The 18,466-nt window shown below is 41.8% G+C and overlaps 1 protein-coding gene across 1 annotated transcript in view; it reads left to right on the top strand.

Moving 5' to 3' along the window:
* The first annotated feature begins 4,737 nt into the window (after nt 1-4,737).
* The window catches only part of LOC120527175 (uncharacterized protein C4orf45), a 31,573-nt gene continuing 17,844 nt past the window's right edge, over nt 4,738-18,466 (top strand). The window contains exon 1 of the mRNA XM_039750317.1: nt 4,738-4,901. Within this exon, the coding sequence (XP_039606251.1) occupies nt 4,817-4,901 (85 nt within the window). The 5' untranslated portion in view covers nt 4,738-4,816. The remainder of the gene's footprint in view (nt 4,902-18,466) is intronic.

The following is an 18,466-nucleotide window of genomic DNA, read 5'->3' as shown; positions in this document are numbered from 1 at the left end:
GCCAATCAGTGACCAGCAGAGTTTACACGTCACGTTTTGGTAACGGTTCGGCGCTTGGAACCTCGGCTGAGGTGGTACTAAAAAAAGGACCAGGTACCAGGTACTGTTCCCAGTGGAAAACCCCCCAAAAGTGAGCTGAACTGAACCGTGTCGTGCCGTACTATGCAGTGGAAAAGCGCCATTAGAGAGCACGTCGATCAAACGGGTAGCCCTGCTGCTGAAGCCCATCGGCTTGGATAGTCGCTGGCAAGCATCAGATAGATAGATAGATAGATAGATAGATAGATAGATAGATAGATAGATAGATAGATAGATAGATAGATAGATAGATAGATAGATAAATAGTGTGGCACATGGCTGGGGGTGGTACCCAGCCAGGACGCCCAGGAGGACGGGAGGAGGGCTTGCGCCTCCTCCAGGCCACAAGGGGGCAACTGCCCTGGTGGCTTTGGGGACCACGAGTACAGAGCACCTCGATGCCTACTGAGCCCTGAACCTCAGCACTTCTGCCACACCCGTAAGTGCTGGGAGGAAGAAAATCAGGGACACCCGGAGTGCTTCTGTAAGCAGAGCTGGTACTTCTGCCACACTGGGGAGTGCTGGTGGAAGATTGCCGGGAAGCACCAGGAGCACATCTGGGTGGAAATAAAAGGGGCCGCCTCCCTCCATTCAATGGCTGGAGTCGGGTGGAAGAGGACAGAGCTCGGAGGAGAGGAGAGGAATGGAGGCGGACCAGAAGAGAGAAGAGGTATTGTGTAAGGGCCTTGACTTTGGGGTGATTGGATCTGCGGCACTGGGATGTGTGTGTCACTGTTGTAAATATTAATGTAAATAAACGTGTGTGGTGCTATAAGATCATGTCTACCTGTCTGTGTCTGGGCTGTTCACCACAATAGATAGATAGATAGATAGATAGATAGATAGATAGATAGATAGATAGATAGATAGATAGATAGATAGATAGATAGATAGATACTTTATTAATCCCAAGGGGAAATTCACATAATCCAGCAGCAGCATACTGATAAAAAAAACAATATTAAATTAAAGATCAATTAAAAAAAAGTGCAGTGCAAGTTAAAAAATGCAAGGTGGAGAGTGTGAGGCAGGTATAACAGTCTATAATCTTGTGTAGTGTTAACGTTTACCCCGCAGGGTGGAACTGAAGAGTCGCATAGTGTGAGAGAGGAACGACCTCCTCAGTCTGTCACTGAAGCTGCTCCTCTGTCTTGAGATGATCCTGTTCAGTGGATGCAGTGGATTCTCCATGACTGACATGAGTCTGCTCAGCGCCCGTCGCTCTGCCACTGATGTCAAACTGTCCAGCTCCGTGCCTACAACAGAGCCTGCCTTCCTCACCAGTTTGTCCAGGCGTGAGGCGTCATTCTTCTTTATGCTGCCTTCCCAGCAGACCACCGCGTAGAAGAGGGCGCTCGCCACAACCGTCTGGTAGAACATCTGCAGCATCTTATTGCAGATATTGAAGGACGCCAGCCTTCTAAGTTAGTCTAGACGTCTCTATCCTCCCTTGCACAGAGCATCAGTATTGGCAGTCCAGTCCAATTTGTCATCCAGCTGCACTCCCAGGTATTTGTAGGTCTGCACCCTCAGCACAGTCGCCTCTGATGATTACAGTCCAGTCAAAGACAGACTGAACCCTGGGACTGATTCAGGTCACAGAAAGCTGAAGACATAGTGTGGCATACGGGGTTACCTCTGACACCCGGTGAAGCGCAGCCAGGTGGTGTGTATGGAAAGAAGCAGATGGGAGCTACTGGTGGTTCATCTTGAACGAGTCTAAGAGGGCCGAGTTTATCTGTGCAGTATTGTACGTTGTGTGATTTATGGATTATTTTACCTTCTGCATCTTTGGATTCTGTATTGGGACTTTGTTTGCTCAGATCGCCTTTGTGTTTCAGGTAATTCTATTTGGCCTTTCTGCTCCATAGTGATTGGAATACTTTTTTGTGAAGAATAAATCTTTCATTTTATAAAGATTCAGTGCTTTACCATTATTACTAGCCTGGGTTTGATGGTGATATCCCCCTCTAGTGGGGATGTTAGGCAGTGTTTTTGAAACGTAAGGGATGTACTGTATGTGCGTTTGGACTCCTAGTCCACGACAATAGGAGGCACAAGCTAAGGATACGTACGTCATAATGCAGTATGGCATCTTTCTGTTAGACGCCAGGATCTAAATATGCTTTGTGCATTTGAGCCACTGGTGCTTAGCTGACTGGTGACGAGTCTGTTGACTGATCATGGCACCAGTGGGATGCTTTTAAGGTTTGACAGGATCATTTGTATGAACACCATGAGCTCGTTCACCATTGAAGAAGTAACTACTGATAGTTGCGATTGTTGTACTTTTCAAATGGCGTAGTGGATCTCAGGCCTTCATAAGAGGAACTATTCAGGGGTCTTTAAAGTTTGATGGGACACTTCAGAGCTTTTTAAACAGGAGCTACGGTGCAAACACCAGTTATGCTGCCCAGCTGAGCCAAGTGTTGTGAAATGAGTTTTGGTTTTTTTTGCTTCTCATCTTCACAGCAAATGCAGATCTGTCATTGCAATTTCCTCTGGCATTTGACAGTTTTCATTTTGACTTTCCACAGTTCAAAAACAGACACAGTACGTGTGTTTACATGAATATATAGAAAATGAAGAGATTAAAATGAATAACCTGATTAAGGCAGAAACCTGCTTTCTAAAAAATCCACATTTATATGTGCAAGTAATCGCCTGGCGTTCTCTGATGTCATTAAACTGTGCGAAAAAAAAGTTAATCATCATCATCATCATCATCATCATCAGCCACTGTGAATCTGAAAATAAGCATGACAATAATGTGATCATTTTCTTGTGTTTTATTAATATGTTTAATCATATCCTAACATGGTAAAATTTATCAACATTATTTTAGTACAAAGTCTACAATAATTAGATCAGCAGGGAGAACTTAATAATGAACACTAATCCTTTATTTTAATTTTGTGAAAAACAAGTTATATAAATAAAATAACATAGGTGGGCTGGCACCCTGCCCGGGGTTTGTTCCTGCCTTGTGCCCTGTGTTGACTGGGATTGGCTCCAGCAGACCACCGTGACCCTGTAGTTAGGATATAGTGGGTTGGATAATGGATGGATAGATAGATAGATAGATAGATAGATAGATAGATAGATAGATAGATAGATAGATAGAAAGGCACTATATAATAGATAGATAGATAGATAGATAGATAGATAGATAGATAGATAGATAGATAGATAGATAGATAGATAGATAGATAGACTCCAGCAGACCCCCGTGACCCTGTAGTTAGGATATAACAGGTTGGACAATGACTGACTGACTGACTGACTGACTGACATAATAAATGCAACAATTGTTAGAAAAATAGAAAAACAATAATAATAGGATAAAGTACATTTTAAAAAGCTAAATAAAAGAAAAAGTAAATAAGATGCAAATAAAAGTAAAGTGCACATGATAATAAAAAATAAATACAAATTCCATCTATCCATTCTCCAACCCACTATATCCTAACTACAGGGTCACAGGGGTCTGCTGGAGCCAATCCCAGCCATCATAGGGTGCAAGGCAGGAAACAAACCCTGGGCAGGTTGCCAGCCCCTCACAGTAAATACAAATTACACAACAAAATGTTAAAAAAAAACTAAATACAGTAAATGCACATAATAGAATTAAAAAGGCTCATAATGTTGTTGCAGATGGCCAGGACTCTTACCTTGCAGTAGAAGGACCGGGGCAGAGAGTGTGCTCAGGGCATTATCTCCTCCAGATCAGTAGGTGGCAGCCCCTGCAGGCTTCTCTGCCGCCACTGATTCCCACAGTGGACCTCAAATTGTATATATTGACTCAAAGTGTGGAATAAAATAAAAACTAATACAAATAATTATTATAATTATTTCTTTATTATTACAAATAATTATAATAATTTCTTTATTACTAGTGGTAGCGCTGCTGACGTGCAGTTAGGGGACCTGGGTTCGCTTCCCGGGTCCTCCCTGCGTGGAGTTTGCATGTTCTCCCCGTGTCTGCATGGCTTTCCTGCCACAGTCCTGAGAGATGCAGGTTAGGTGCGTTGGCGATCCTAAATTGTCTCTAGTGTGTGCTTGGTGTGTGTGTGCCCTGCAGTGGGCTGGCGCCCTGTCCTGGATTTGTTCCTGCCTTACGCCCTGTGCTGGCTGGGATTGGCTCCAGCAGACCCCGTGACCCTGTAGTTAGGATATAGTGGGTTGGAGAATGACTGACTGACTATTATAAATAATCATATAAAACAAATACACAAACTTGAGCTGCAGTTTCAATCTCGGTTAGATAAAATGTACAAATATTATCATCAATCCCAAATTTAGAATCTTAGAAGTTCTTTCCAGTGGTCATAATAATCTTAAAGTGTATTTCCTTAGCTTTAGGATGTATGGTAAAAGACAGATGCATTGTTTTAATGCTAATCAGCTTATGTGTAGAATAATCATTGACGATAAATATTCTGTTTAATAAAGTAGGAACGCTCTCATAAAAATATGATTACATTTCCAATCAAGAAAAGGGCACTCGTCAATTAACATATATTGGAGTGTACAAGTAGCCGCAGTTTGCGAGTATTTTCACGAATTCTCTGACTGAATTTTAAACTCAGCGAGGCCGGCACGTAGTTAACAAATGGCAACGGCGTCCATGGCAACCGCGCGTGACGTCACTCCAGCCGCTCTCCCTCTTGGCAGCCTCGCGCCCGCAGGTGAGAATGCGCGTGGATGAACAGGCGCTTACAGGGAGAGGACTGACACGATGTATGTCCGACCACCCTACGGTCGTCATGTCAGCCCTCACAGAAGGCGACCGACCGCAACGGGACAGCGGATCCTGTTTACAGGTAGGCTGGCAGCCACACGACAGGAGTGCGTTACTTTTAAAACTTTGGATTCCAAGAAAGAGCCGCCAGGTGTGACCCTGCCCTATGCTATTAATGGACGGCCGTGTGTTTGAACTGATATTGGTAAAAGAAAAAAAAAAGGGACGGGAACTCTGGCGGGTCTTATCTTTCTATCCAACAATATTCTAATTCGCGGATCCACTTTCGGGTCTGCACGTTAGACGGCAGCGATTGGGTTTAAGACAGGACCCAACACCGGACGGGCTAAAAGTACATTAAAAAAAGGACGCGAAAGGAGACTGCTGAGCCCAGAGAAAAGCAACTGGCAGAAGGAGAGGGCGTGGAATGCGAAACAAAGAGAGTAAAGGTCGGCGCACACTCTTAAAAATAGAGATCTTTAATGGCATTTTACTGGGTTGTGTCATTCCTTGAGGAGACATTGATTGACAAAGAAACATCTCATTCTGGGAACTGTCGTTCATGGAAAGAATCCTAATACAGTATGTGGACAAAACAGAAATATTTAATGTACGGCAGGCTGTCTAGCAGGATAATTACGGTCAAGAAATACGCAGCAAAAGTCGTTTCCACATCACAAACACATTCATTATTTATGGAAACCAGATAGGGACATTAATGAAAGGTTCTTATGGGGAATGATATCGCTCTGAAGAACCGCTGGCTATCGAGGGTTTCCAAATAGTTCAAATGCAGCTACCAGACAAACATTCCAGCACTAGTATTACTCTATGTGCAAAAAAAAAAGACTTTAGTCAAAATAAATCAAACAGTCCACACATAAAATAAGGAAAAAAGGTTGATAATACATGCAAAAAAAGGGTAACGTATAGTATTAAGTATCTGTATCCGCACATGACATGTACATAAGCTACCAGTACATACATACATAACGTGCCTCTTAATGCTTATCTTTCAAACAGATTAAGTTTCTTTCTAGTGCTGTCACACAGAGCTAAAATCACAAACATTTCAGTTTTTTTTAATATACAGGGTGGTTGAACTGAATCTACCATTATTTATGTCAAGCAAGTTCAAATCTATGCAAACTAAAGTAAATTTACCATTAACATGAACTTCAAAAAAAACATTTGGATCTGACAGCCCCTTTATTTTTAAGAGGGCACTGAGCAATGAGGCATCACTAATGTCATTTTGTGCCCTTTGTAAACTTAAACCCTCTGTGTTATTTTCCTGCTAGTATCTAAATGACATAACCATATAATTATATTATTATATTATTTATATGTATACCTTCTGGTCTCTTTTTTTTGTAATACTGATTTTTTAAAATCTCATTAAAAACTGAGGGGAAACACCGACCAATCAAGGACGCAATCAACACCGCTTCTCATATACTTCTAATGTATTTCATGTCAGATCAGTATCAACCTTGCTATTTATCTTCTTGCACTTAAAGGGGAAACAAAAACATCTCTAAATACATACATACAGAAGCTGATAAAATTAAAAACATCAACTTATTTTTTCCTTAAATACCCAGTTCTGCTTCATGACTATTACTGTAATACTAATAAAAGAGACAGAACAAGCTGCTGGAGATTTCTAACTTTTTTAAATTATATGTTCATTGCCCTTGTCCTGCGGTGGGTTGGCACCCTGCCCAGGATTGGTTCCTGCCTTGTGCCCTGTGTTGGCTGAGATTGGCTCCAGCAGACCCCCGTGACCCTGTGTTTGGATTCAGCGGGTTGGAAAATGGATGGATAGATGGATGTTCATTGCCAGATAAATGAGATGCTGCATCGTGTATAAAAATGTGAAAGGTGTCAGACAGATGCCATCTTTGAACGTAAGCACCATGAGCATGGGTAGGCGCTATATAAATAGAATGTATTATTATTATAGTTGTTACAGGGAATGGTGGCTTTACAACTGTGGCATCATTGGGGGGACCTCAAGGGCTTAAACTCCAAATCTTGAGGGGAAACCCCCTAATAATCTTCAAATTTACTTTCATGTACCACTTGAGTGAAACCCCATGGGGGCCCGCCACAATTCGATGTGAAGTACAACTCGTGTGATAATCAGAGAGGGGCAAAGCCCATGAGATCTGTTAAAACTAATGACGTGCCTGTTGTCCAATTTAAATATAAATGTTGAGGTTGTGAAGTCATATTGAGAAACGCTCATCTGTGAATCACCCTGTTTAGATGAATATCACTGATTAGCATTGCTGTGTTGAGTGGATCATTTAAGTCTAAACGGTTGTAATGAATACATACGGGGTGTTCAAGAAGTAATCGGGCCCCTTCATTTTTTTTACAGTTTTTACTTGTGGTAAAATCCATCCATCCATCCAACCATTTTCTAACCCGCTGAATCCGAATACAGGGTCACGGGGGTCTGCTGGAGCCAATCCCAGCCAACACAGGGCACAAGGCAGGGAGCAATCCTGGGTAGGGTGCCAACCCACTGCAGGACACACACAAACACCAAGCACACACTAGGGCCAACTTAGAATCGCCAATCCACCTAACCTGCATATCTTCGGATTGTGGTAGGAAACCCACGCAGACACGGGGAGAACATGCACACTCCACGCCACCGTGCCGCCCTTGTGGTAAAATCATTTCAATTAATTTTTTCCCACTCAATACCCCAGAATGACAAAATGAAAACAGGAGTTTAGAATGTTTTGCAAACGTATTAAAAGTAAAACCCTGAAATATGACATTGGCACGTGTTACTCAGACCTTTTGCTAGGACACTTGAAATTTGCCCCCGGGTTCATGCCATTCTGTTGATCATCATTGAGGTGTTTCTACACTTTGTTTGGCGTCAACTTGTGGTCAGTTCAGTTGGTTGGACCTGCTTAGGAACGGGAAACGTGTGTCTATAGAAAGTACCGTAGTTGACAGTGTGTCTCAAAGATAAAAAAAACGCAAGCCATGAGGTCAAATGAATTACCAGCTGAGCTCAGAGACAGGATTAGGACAAGGCAGAGGTTTGGGGAAGGCTGCCAAAAACACATTTCTGTACCTTTGAAGGTTCCCAAGAGCTCAGTGGCCTCCATAATTCTTAAATGGAAGATGTTTAGAACAACCATTACTCTTCTTATAGGTGTCTCCTCCAGTCAAACTGAGAAATCATTGAAGAAAGGTCACTGTAAGAGAGGTGACTGAGTACGCCAGGGGTGGGCAAAGTCAGGCCTGAGGGGCCGCAGTGGCTGCAGGTTTTTGTTCCAACCCAATCGCTTAATAAGAATCACTCTCTAGAAACACTTCTGCTTCATTTTAGTTGTCTCCCTCACTAAGATTTTGAACCCTTATTGCTGATTTAAGTCTTAAACAGCTGCATTCTCGGTTTTTAATTTTTAATATTAGCAATAATTTGCAAAGGAAACCAGCAGTTATCCATTTTGCTTGTTCCCCTTTACGCCTGTGTGTGTATTTATCGTGCACTATTTGGTTTAATTAAATACTTGGAAGGAAAGAGAAGAGAAAAAAGTGAAGGGTTGAGAATTACCCATCCGTTTTACACTTCAAAGTATTTGGATGATATCCTTAGAATGGAAAAAAAATGTAGGATATGAGAATGACTTGACATGGCAGAGTTAAAGCACCAACAAGCCATGAAATGTAATTATTGGCAAGGACTGTTTTCTAATTAAGCAAATGGGTTGCCACTGCGGCCCTCCAGGAATGACTTTGCCCACCCCTGAAGTACCCAATAATCAGTCTGTTTGAGCTCCAGAGAACCTGTGCGGAAATGGGAGAAACTTTCAAAATGATAATCTGGGCTTTACGACAGGGTGGCCAGAATGAAGCTTCTTCTCAATAAAAGACACATGAAAGCCAGGCTGACAGGAGCAAAAATGCACCTAAAGTTCTCTCATATTGAAAGAAACAGTGGTGTGATGAAAGCAGGCATTGCTCATCACCTGTGCTTTCCAGCGGTGAAGCACTGAGGTGGCAGCATCACGCTGTGGGGTTGTATTTCAGTGGCAGGGACTGGGAATCTAGTCCATGTTGAAAGAAAGGTGAGCAGAGTAACATATAGAGACATCCATCCATCCATCCATTTTCTAACCCACTGAATCCGAATACAGGGTCACGGGGGTCTGCTGGAGCCAATCCCAGCCAACACAGGGCACAAGGCAGGAACCAATCCTGGGCAGGGTGCCAACCCACCGCAGGACACACACAAACACACACCCAGCACACACTAGGGCCAATTTAGAATCGCCAATCCACCTAACCTGCATGTCTTTGGATTGTGGGAGGAAACCGAGCGCCGGAGGAAACCCACGCAGACATGGGGAGAACATGCAAACTCCACGCAGGGAGGACCCGGGAAGCGAACCCGAGTCTCCTAACTGCGAGGCAGCAGCGCTACCACTGCGCCACCGTGCCGCCCCATATAGAGACATCCTTAATGAAAACCTGCTCCACAGTGCTCTGGACCTCAGACTGAGCCAAAGGTTCACTTTCCCACAGGACAACCACCCTAAGCACAAAGCCAAGACAACACAGGAATGAATGGCTTAGAGACAACCCTGGAAATGCCCAGACTTGAACTTGAAATTAGCTGTCCACCAACGGTCTTCATCAACCTGACATCTTCATCAACCTGACAGAGTCTGAGAGGATCTGCAGGGAAGAATGACAGAAAATCCCCAAATCCAGATGTGTGAAGCTTGTCAAGTCAAACCCAAGACCACCTCAGGCTGTACTTGCTGCCAAAGGGGATTCAATGAGTACTGAGTACAGTAGAGGGTCTGAATACTTGCTTCAAATTTCAGTTTATTTTTAATAAATTTGCAAATTTCTTTTAATCATATTTGTTTTCTTTGTCAATCAGGGTTATTGAGTGTTGCATGTTGAGAGAAAAAATATTTGATTTATTTTACTATAAGGTTTCAACAGAACAAGATATGAAAAAACTAGAGGGGCTTTGCTCCCTGCTCACTTTGCTCGTGAAATCCCGGGCCTGTGCTATGCGTTAGCCTCTTTGTGGTTCAGTTGCTCGCGTATGGGGATGCGGTTGTACAATTTAAGCAGATTTTTATTTTCATGGGAATTGTTACATATGCATAATAGAACTATCTTACATTACAGCAAATAATTAACCGTATTAAAAAAGAGTAAAACGTAATAGTTTGAAAGTAAATTATGTTTCATGTTGCGTTAGAGTTATTCATTACGGAATACGATTTTGTTCTTTTTGGCTTTGAAATGAACACGCAAACACTTTTTAAACTTATACTTTTACTGTAAAACTTCATTTCAATTTTTATCAATATGAGATTGAATTTTGATTCTGTGTTTGGACTTCCATCGTGACAACACAACGTATAACTGCCTGTGATTGAATTTCGTTTCTTTCCCTGACTTTTTGAAATGTTTCGCTCTGAGATTTGTTAATTGTCTTTGCAAAAGCTATTCTAATGGGAAACTGTTAACGTTTTAAAACAAATGGCATATCAAGATCTCCTTTGTTGTGTAATGTTATCCGTGGAAGATGTACTACATTACCTTTCTTGGATACTTCGTCCTTTCTGCAGTAATTTCTGCGGTGGAAGACATTGTTCAGGATATTGTAAGATGATGTTTTCATCTTCCGCACGAACACCACCAACTGTTTCAGCATAGTCAATCGATACACATTTAACCAATTTGTTGTGTGGCGTTAATTAATTTGACTTGATCGTTTCTCTGTGCTAGGATTGCCCCGTGTTGTCATTTTTTCTGTTGATAACCCTTTGTGATGAAATTCTTCAATAAGATTTGGACATAACACGTCAATACGTCGTCTTTGATTAGGAACTTAAAGTGAGGAAAACATAAAAATTTATAAGAGGAACTGTGTCTGTCAAAAGCATTCACACGAATGAGAGGTGACAGTACAGTGTGCGTGTTTGAATATGGTTGCAAGGAGGGTGTGACTTGAAAAAATCTCATGGCCAAAGTCTCATCTCGTCCTAGGATTTTTTTTATATACTGCTCAAAAGAATTAAAGGAACACTTTTTAATCAGAGTATAGCATAAAGTCAATGAAACTTATGGGATATTAATCTGGTCAGTTAAGTAGCAGAGGGGGTTGTTAATCAGTTTCAGCTGCTGTGATGTTAATGAAATTAACAACAGATGCACTAGAGGGGCAACAATGAGATGACCCCCTAAACAGGAATGGTTTAACAGGTGGAGGCCACTGACATTTTTCCCTCCTCATCTTTTCTGGCTGTTTCTTCACTAGTTTTGCATTTGGCTACAGTCAGTGTCACTACTGGTAGCATGAGGCGATACCTGGACCCTACAGAGGTTGCACAGGTAGTCCAACTTCTCCAGGAAGGCACATCAATACGTGTCATTGCCAGAAGGTTTGCTGCGTCTCCCTGCACAGTCTCAAGGGCATGGAGGAGATTCTAGGAGACAAGCAGTTACTCTAGGAGAGCTAGAGAGGGCCATAGAAGGTCCATAACCCATCAGCAGGACCAGTATCTGCTCCCTTTGGGCAAGGAGGAACAGGATGAGCACTGCCAGAGCCCTACAAAATGACCTCCAGCAGGCCACTGGTGTGAATGTCTCTGACCAAACAACCAGAAAGACTTCATGAGGGTGACCCAAGGGCCCCATGTCCTCTAATGGGCCCTGAGCTCACTGCCCAGCAGCATGCAGCTCGATTGGCATTCGCCATAGAATACCAGAATTGGCAGATGCACCACTGGTGCCCTGTGCTTTTACAGATGAGAGCAGGTTCACCCTGAGCACGTGACAGAAGTGAAAGGGTCTGGAGAAGCCATGGAGAACATTATGCTGCCTGTAACATCATTCAGCATGAGCAGTTTGGTGGTGGGTTAATGATTGTCTGGGGAGGCATATCCATGGAGGGTCACACAGACCGCTACAGGCTTGACAAAGGCACCTTGGCTGCCATTAGGTATCAGGATGAAATCCTTGGACCCATTGTCAGACCCTATGCTGGTACAGTGGCTCCTGGTGCACGACAATTCCTGGCCTCATGTGGTGAGAGTATGCAGGCAGTTCCTGGAGGATGAAGGAATTGATACCATTGACTGGCCACCACACTTTCCTGACCTAAATCCAATAGAACACCTCTGGGACATTATGTTTTGGTCCATCCAATGCCACCAGGTTGCACCTCAGACTGTCCAGGAACTCAGTGATGCCCTGGTCCAGATCTGGGAGGAGATCCCCCACAACACCATCTGTCATCTCATTAGAAGCATGCACCGATGTTGTCAGGCATGTATACAAGAACACAGGGGCCATACAAAGTGCTGCATACAATTTTGAGTTGCTGCAATTAAATTTTGGCAAAATGGACTAGCCTGCCACATAATTTTTTCACTCTGATTTTTGGGGCGTCTTTGAATTCAGGGCTCTGTAGGTTGATCATTTTCATTTCCATCAAACGATGTGGCATCCTTTCGTTCCTAACACATTACCCAGTCTATATCAGTATAGATATCCAGGAGGATTTCTTTTTCCCATTGAGATCTGATGTGTTTTCAAAGTGTTCCTTTAATTTTTTGGAGCAGTTTATAATAGAGGGATGTGCACTTGCAAAGCGCCTAGTGCAGGGGTCCTCAATCACGGTCCTGGAGAGCCGCAGTGGCTGCAGGTTTTGCTCCAACCCAGTTGCTTAATAAAAAGCACTTATTGCTAAAGTAACACTTCTGCTTCACTTTAGTGATTTTGAGCCCTTATTGCTTAATTTTGTCTGAAACAGCTATTTTAATTGCTCCTTATTATCAATAACATGCAAATGACAAGAGAGAGCAGCATTTCTCCATTTAGCTTATTTACATTTACACCTGTGTGTATTTATCTGCACTATTGGGTTTAATTAAATACTTGGAAGAAAAATGAAGAGAAAAAAAGTGAAGGACTGAGAATTACTCGTCCATTTTAGCCTTCAAATCATTTGCATGATAGAAAGGGAAAGAAAATCTAGGATATGAGAATGACCTGACATAGCAGAGTTAATTTAATTTCATAGCTTGTTAGTGCTTTATTGGCAAGAATTGGTTTTTAATTAAGCAACCAGGTCAGAACAAAAACCTGCAGCCACTGCGGCTCTCCAGGACTGGGATTGAGGACCCCTTGCCTAGCGGGTGGCCTTCACTGTTACAAAGTTGTTATATAAAAAATAAAGGTGTAGATACAAAGGTATACTTTCGAAATTTCCTTGTATGGTACATTTTAAAGATGTTGCGCAACATTTCCTGTCTGCTGTTTATTTCAGTGTCCAGCATTAGATGAGCCCATTGCTGAAGCTGTCTGCATCATCGCCGACACTGACAAGTGCACCGTGCAAGTGGCCACAAGTCAGAGAAACACAATCATCATTTCTCAGTGCCAGGATTGCCCCTGTACTCATTTTTTTATGTTGATAACCGTTCGTGATGAAATTCTTCAATAAAATTTGGACATAATACGTCTTCTTTAATTGGAAACTTAAAGCGAGTAAAACGTTAAAATTTATAAGAGCTGAGAGAGCAGGAACTGTGTCTGTCAAAAGCATTCACACGAATGAGAGGTGAGAGGACCGTGCGCGTGGTTGAAAATGGTTGAGAGCAGCCGGGACTTGAAAAAATCTCATGGCCAAGGTCTCATCTCACGGGACTTGAAAAAAATCTTCCAAAAAGTCTCATCGCGTCGCAGGATTTTTTGATATAATAGAGAGATGTGAAGGTTTATGAATCTACTGCATGTTTGAGGTAAGGAAGCCAGACGTCTTGAGGTAACTTTGTTCCACTTTACTACTCATCGTGCTGGAGACGGGCGACGTGTTGCATGTTGATTAACATTCAAGTAAGAATTTCACTCACCTCTGTCGAAACGACGATGTTGAACCTGTGAAAAGAGAGTCATGGTTTGTAAGTTCAACATGAGAGTGCGGTTAATTATTGTAGTTTGTCTCTTCAAATATAATCTGGTATCCGAGTAACAAGCTGGAAAATGTACATAAGCATTGTGTTGTTACATTCTGGAACATTCTCTTCTGAAAGATCAAGCATTTACAGTTTTATTTACTTAAAGAGAAAGATTACACCATTTTATTTAATAAATATTCCTTTTGCAAAGAGAGATATTCAAAAAATGCAAGTATTAATAGAATGTAATTGCATGTATTAAAGGAGAGGCCCAATTTCAGTTTGCTGTGAAGTCGAATCTGCTCACTGTGGATGTTGTGCTCCATCAAAACCGTGTCTTGTCAACACTTCTGTCTGTGGTTTTCATGGACATGATACATCAAGACACAGCCAAAGACGCGAGAGTCTCCAGTTGGGGAGCCATGGGGTAGCACTGTTGCTTTATGCAGATGGTGTTGTCCTCTTTCCCTAATATGACTGTGACCTTTGGCATGCATTTGAGTGATTTGTTGCTGTTTGTGAAGCGGCTAGGATGAGGATCAGCACCACCAAGTGTGGATTGCGGTCTCCAGGTGATGGGGGATAATTGTCCTTAGTGGAGTAGTTCAGATATCTCAGGATCTTATTAACGAGTGATAGAAAAAGGGGACATGAAATCGACAAGCATATTGGAGAAGTGGCAGTTTTTCTGTCGGTGCTGTATTGGTCAGTGGGAGTGAAGCAGGAGTCGAGTCTAAAGACACAGCTCTTAGTTTATTGGTCAGTCTACATCCCTGTCCTCACTAAGGGTCATGAGTTGCGGATAATGTTGGAAAGAATGAGATTGCAATTCAAGCAGCAGAAAGTAGGTTTCTTCACAGTCTGGTTAGGCTAACAGTCCATGATAAGATGAAAAGCTCAACGATTTAGGAGAGCCTCAAGAGTAGAGTCGCTGCTCTTCAAGATGAATCAGCAGAGGTGGTTTGGGCATGTCGTATAATGATGGCTCCCAGGTGGTTTCCATTAGGGCTGCTCTGGGCACATCCCACTGGGTGGAGATCCTGTAACAGACCCAGGACACCCTGGAGGGATTATAATCTCTTGCTTGATTTGGGAATGCCTGGGAATTCTCCAGGAATAACTGCAGTCTATAGCTGGAGACAGGGAAGTCGGAGATGACCTGCCTGGCCTATTGCCCCTGTGACCTGTACCAGGAAAAGCAGTGTGGAAGAAACTTCAGCCTTAAGACCCAGGAATCAGGCAGGAGGAAGCGTGTTCATGCGTCTTTAATTTCTCTTCATGAAAAGGGAACAGTCGGTGACAGTAGTCTGTTAAGGAATGGTCACTAAGCAAAGTCAGAGTCGCGTATTTATAGACAATTGAGTTTAAATGACAGTGCTCCATTAATGCTTACACAACATCTGACATTTACTCTGATTGGTTCATTAGCTTATACACCTAAATAAAAGTTTCATTTCGCTACATTCTTGTCCTTCTCAATACTTCTGAAGTTCAGCTCTTATCCTAATAGGCTTGCTTAATCAATCCACCATTTTGGCAGTGTCTTCATGCTATTTCTGATATAAATGCTATATTTAAAGTATATCAAAACATTTCATACACAATAACTATATTACTCTATAATAACTGTATCACCCCTTGATCACCTTTAGTTTCTTTCACAGCAATTAAAAAAATGAGATGCGATGATAAAATACAAGAATGACACCCAAATATCCTGGCAGTGGTTTAATATGAACATAACCAATGATAGTGAACAGAAATCCAGCATCTGAATATTGGTAGAGTTTTGAGGATCACTTTGAAGAATATAAAGATCAGGATGGTGCATCCGGAAAAAGGAATCATACGATAATTCATCCATGCATTTTAATGCAGTTTGGAGTCAAAAGGGGTTGGAACAAATTCCAGGACCATTAGGTGCAAGGTAGGAATCCAACCTTGGATGGTCTTACTGGTGGCACACACAAGCCTGGGGCCAGTTGGCAGATATGGACTCCAACAAAATGGTATTGATTTTTAAATGAAAGGACTGAGAGATGAAACGTAGTCAGAGTCACGCCAAGATTGCTAGAGGATTCTACTCTTATCTTTCATCAGCCCAGCACACTAACTGTTACTTTATCAAACCACCACGAAAAGTTTTTGGAGTAACTTGTGGAAAAAAATCAAAAATAGAAATCAAAACCAGAATATCAGCCACACGGTTATGGAAATGAAATTAAGTTAAGAGACTAAATCGAGGTCAAAGAGTTCAGGCACCAAAAAAGACTTTAAATCTGCAAACTCGGATATGGAAACCAGCCCAAGGATGACTTTTACAGCTTGTGTCATTGTTAGCTAAAGGGCTTGACCTCAGACGACACAATGTGGGTGCTGACCTAACAATGTTGGGGGTTTTGGAGACACAATAGCAGTGATCGTGAAGAACTCAAGCGGCGCAAATGCAAACAAAAACGCTAATCAAGAAACTAACGTTGAAATGAAATTTTAGGATTGAAGTAACCCCAAATTTGAACACAATGGCTTACTGATCCTCAAGTCTCTCAGAAGGTAGGCAGTACTACCCCGAGCAGTGAGGGGACACTGCCTTTAACTTCATCTTCCTTTTCAACCACAGTTCAGAGGCTTGACCGTGTAGGACATTTCTGGCCATGAAGCTCTGCCTCTTCCCGGGATGGCGCTATAAAAACAGGAGGCCATCAGAAGTTCAATGAGAAACTGCAGTTTCCCTCAAAAGCATATTTTGTTTAAAGGGCACCGAGCTGTCTACTGCACCGGCATGTGCACATTTTTTCTTTTCCATTTATTCAGCCTGCGTATTAAATGGGGCTAACAGCTGGTACCCCATCCCTTTTCTGATTTTCCCAACTGTTTTATTTTCTCCACAATTGGTAAGGTTTCTAAAAAAAGATGCAAACAAATAAACAAATGATTCAATCATTATACTGACCAAGAACTGGGGGTCTAAATGTCAGAAGGGTAATTTGCCATTACAGAGAGTTAATGCTTATCTCGGATGATGCGGAAGTGCACATGCTCACCTTTAAACGGTTGCACTGAAGATGCCACACGTCACACAACCCCAGAATATTTTGTTATATCACTATGGGAACTACCAACACCAATGTTTGACAAAGGTGACACCCATAATAAAATAAACTGGCGTCACAGTCTAAAGAAAAAAATATTTCAACTCTTTCATGAAGCTTTACAGGATGGTAGTGAGACCAGCTATGTTATATGGGCTGGAGCCGGTGGCACTGACCAGAAAGCAGGAGACGGCATCTTTGACTGTGCCACCTCCAGCTCTAAGATTTGCATTGGGTGTGACGAGGATGGACAGGATTAGAAATGAGGACATTAGAGGGTCAGCTCAGGTTGGATGGTTGGGAGACAAAGTCAGAGAGGTGAGATTGCGTTGGTTTGGACATGTGCAGAGGAGAGATGCTGAGTATATTGGGAGAAGGATGTTAAGAACTGAGCTGCCAGGTAAGAGGAGTAGAGGAAGGCCTAAGAGAAGGTTTATGGATGTGGTGAGAGAGGACATGCAGGCATGGCCCCCACATTCTAACGCGGGCCACTAGGCCAGGATCTCTGGCGGGCCCTTCACCTAGGGTTAAGGAAAACATGATACCCAATAGGATTTAAAATGAAATAAGCGAGGTTAATGATGCAAAAACATAAGAAGTATTATGCACATTTATTGAATATATTTATAAAGTAAAGATTCTAATGAAAAACTTACAGTAGTATTAAAAATTATTGAAAAAAATCTGTTTTCTAGCTTTCTTTTGACGCAAAAATGACCTCACTAAAATCAACATGTTTAGCTAAATCATTTTCGATACACAGAATTGCTAAATGATTAAGTCGTTTATGACTAGTTGTACTTCTTTGCCATGTTTTTAATGAATCTGCTAAACGATCTTTCTGCTGAAGAAACAGTAAATGGGACTGCACAAAACAATTTAATAGCGAGACAGATATTGGCAAATATACCTTGAAGTTTTTTGTCGTAAATTGCATTCAAAATTCTAATTGGCTTTTGTCAACACCAAAAAACTGTCTTGTAAATACTTTTGAAGTGAAAGAGTTCATCCAGTAAGTCATCTGACAGATCTTCTGCATATGCACGTGCAAATTTTGCAGCTCTTGCGGTGAGTTGACCATTGACATTCAAAATGGGTGAGAATAATTCACATATGGCATCTGCTTCTTCAAATCTTGTCTTTAAATCGCTGATGATAAAATCCAATACTGGGAAAGCTACAGAAACTTTGAAATCATATTCTGGTTCTGTAGAAGGATTCCGGTTATTTGGAAATTGAGTTTGCACTGCTGCTACCTCAGCAACTGCTTTCGCCTCCTAAATAATACTTTCCCACGAGTATTTTTGATATACTTTTCTAAATGTAGGGTTTCCTATAGGAAATGTTCCGACTAAAATAATGGCGGTTGTTGCAGGCCTCAATTTTCTTGCAAAAAGCTGGAAATTACGTCTTTTTGAAAATTTTGAAAAAAATCGAAACTTTAACTAAGAAATAAGTGACGTAAATGTTTAATTTTTTTGTGTAGTATTTCTTATTTAATTGTGTTTAAAACCATGTATAATTTAAGTTTATTGTTTATAATATTTATAAATAAAGAATATATAAAAACTACATGACACCAAATCAGCAATTCA

This window comes from Polypterus senegalus, chromosome 4 (genome assembly GCF_016835505.1).
Source record: "Polypterus senegalus isolate Bchr_013 chromosome 4, ASM1683550v1, whole genome shotgun sequence".
In the NCBI taxonomy this organism is placed as follows: domain Eukaryota; kingdom Metazoa; phylum Chordata; class Cladistia; order Polypteriformes; family Polypteridae; genus Polypterus; species Polypterus senegalus.
This window is presented reverse-complemented; position numbering and strand designations above follow the sequence as displayed.